The following is a 1,939-nucleotide window of genomic DNA, read 5'->3' as shown; positions in this document are numbered from 1 at the left end:
GGACTCAGCAGAGCTCAGGGCTCAGAGCAAGGCTGGGGGGCTCAGAGCAGGGCTGGGGGGCTCAGGGCTCACAGCAGGCCTGGGGGGCTCAGAGTGGGGGTAGGACTGCAGGGACTGACCCCACCCAGAGACAGGGACAGCCAGGGCCTGCCCAGCTCTCAGTGGTGGCACCAGGTGTGGCCCCTGGGAGCTGTGTGCTGGGTCAGTCCAGGGGGTGTCCAAGCACGGCTGAGAAAGGGGAAAAGCCGGGAAATGTTCCAGGAGAAACCCTGGCTGTGGCTGAACCTGGGAGGTGGCAGTGGTGGCCAGGGGCAAGCGACTCCCAAGGGCACCTGGTGACCTGCTGGGCCCCCACACCGTCCTGGGAGGGACAGCAGCCCTGCAGGACTCGGGTGACCCCAGCTCTGCTGGCACTGGCAGAGTTTTCCCTCCGGGAGCCTCCCACGGCTGCAGCTGCTGCTCCACCGCCCCCGGGGGTTTGTTCTCGCTTCAAACACTCTTCTCTTTCAGAGCCTGTAACCCCCCCAGATATTTATAAGCACTTCAGCATTTTCAGGGTGGAACAGTTTCACTCCAAACAACTCCATCTCCAGCTTTGCCCCTTCTCTCCTCCGACATGGTTCTGGCTGGAAGCCACAGCTCACTGATGCAACTTGTTGTCTCAAAACAGTTTTTGACAGCTGCTCGACTTGCCCCAAAAAACATGGGAAGAGAGATTCCCTCTGGGGTCCACTTGGCATTGTTGAGCTTTCCTTGATTTTCAGAGGGAGCAGACACGGGAGGAGAGGAGGGAAGGGGTCCTGGTCCTGCCTGGAGCCCCAGAGCTGTCGGGGCTCCTCTCTGATGCCCGTCCTCTCCTGCCTCTCCCCTCACTGTTGGCTGCATCTATTGCTTCAACCTCTCCACTTCCATCCCATTTTCATCTCTGGATGTTTCTTCTCCCTGTGATGTCTCCTCCTCTTCCTGCCTTTCCTCTGGCTGTTTTCTGTCTCCTGTCACATTAATTCCTTCCTCTGCTGCTCCATCCCTCAGGTACTTGATCATCGAGAACTTCATCCCTCCTGAGGAGAAGAACAAGATCATGAACCGCCTGTACTTCGACAGCGATGAGGACCAGTGGAAATTCCAGCCCCTGGTTCCCACCGGAGGGTACGTCCCTCTGTCCCTGTCCCTGTGTTCCTGTCCCTGTCCCCATCCCTGTGTCCCCATCCCTGTCCCTGTGTCCCTGTCCTTGTCCCCATCCCTGTGTCCCCATCCCTTGTGTCTCTGTCCCCATCCCTGTGTCCCCATCCCTGTGTCCCTGTCCCCATCCCTGTGTCCCCATCCCTGTCCCTGTGTCCCTGTCCCTGTCCCCATCCCTGTGTCCCCATCCCTTGTGTCTCTGTCCCCATCCCTTGTGTCTCTGTCCCCATCCCTGTGTCCCCATCCCTGTGTCCCCATCCCTGTGTCCCCATCCCTGTGTCCCTGTCCCCATCCCTGTGTCCCTGTCCCCGTCCCTGTCCCCATCCCTGTGTCCCTGTCCATGCCAATGCTCACGAGTGGCCCCAGGGCTGGGGTGTCTGGGACTCCTGCAGGTTCCCATGGGTGGGAATCCCCTCCAAGCCCAGCCCCATGGGAAGGGCCGCCCTTCCCTCACCGACGCTGCTCCCTCGGTCCCCTGGGACGCGGTGCTGTTGGGTCACGTTCCCCGCTCCGTGTGCTCCAGGAACAGCTCCCAGATGAAGAGGCGACCGACCTCTGCCGTGGGCTACAAGAGACCCATCAGCCAGTACGCACGGGTGGCCATGGCCAGGAGATCCCACCCACGCTTCCGGGTACGTGAGGGGACCCTGGGGTGTGCCAGGGGCTGGGAAGGTGTTGGATAAATGGGATGGATGGATGGATGATGGATGGATGGATGATGGATGATGGATGATGGATGGATGATGGATGATGGATG

General features: G+C 60.3%; 1 protein-coding gene across 1 annotated transcript in view; it reads left to right on the top strand.

Annotated features, from left to right (window-relative positions):
• KIF3C (kinesin family member 3C) overlaps positions 1-1,939 on the top strand; it is a 23,131-nt gene that overhangs the window by 14,481 nt on the left and 6,711 nt on the right. The window contains exons 3-4 of the mRNA XM_033511526.1: positions 863-1,149; positions 1,706-1,814. Coding sequence (XP_033367417.1) covers positions 863-1,149; positions 1,706-1,814 — 396 coding nt within the window. The remainder of the gene's footprint in view (positions 1-862; positions 1,150-1,705; positions 1,815-1,939) is intronic.

The sequence above is a fragment of the Parus major genome, unplaced genomic scaffold (genome assembly GCF_001522545.3).
Source record: "Parus major isolate Abel unplaced genomic scaffold, Parus_major1.1 Scaffold319, whole genome shotgun sequence".
NCBI classification, from domain to species: Eukaryota; Metazoa; Chordata; class Aves; order Passeriformes; family Paridae; genus Parus; species Parus major.
The sequence above is the reverse complement of the archived record's forward strand: the minus strand, read 5'-3'. Positions and strand labels throughout refer to the sequence as shown.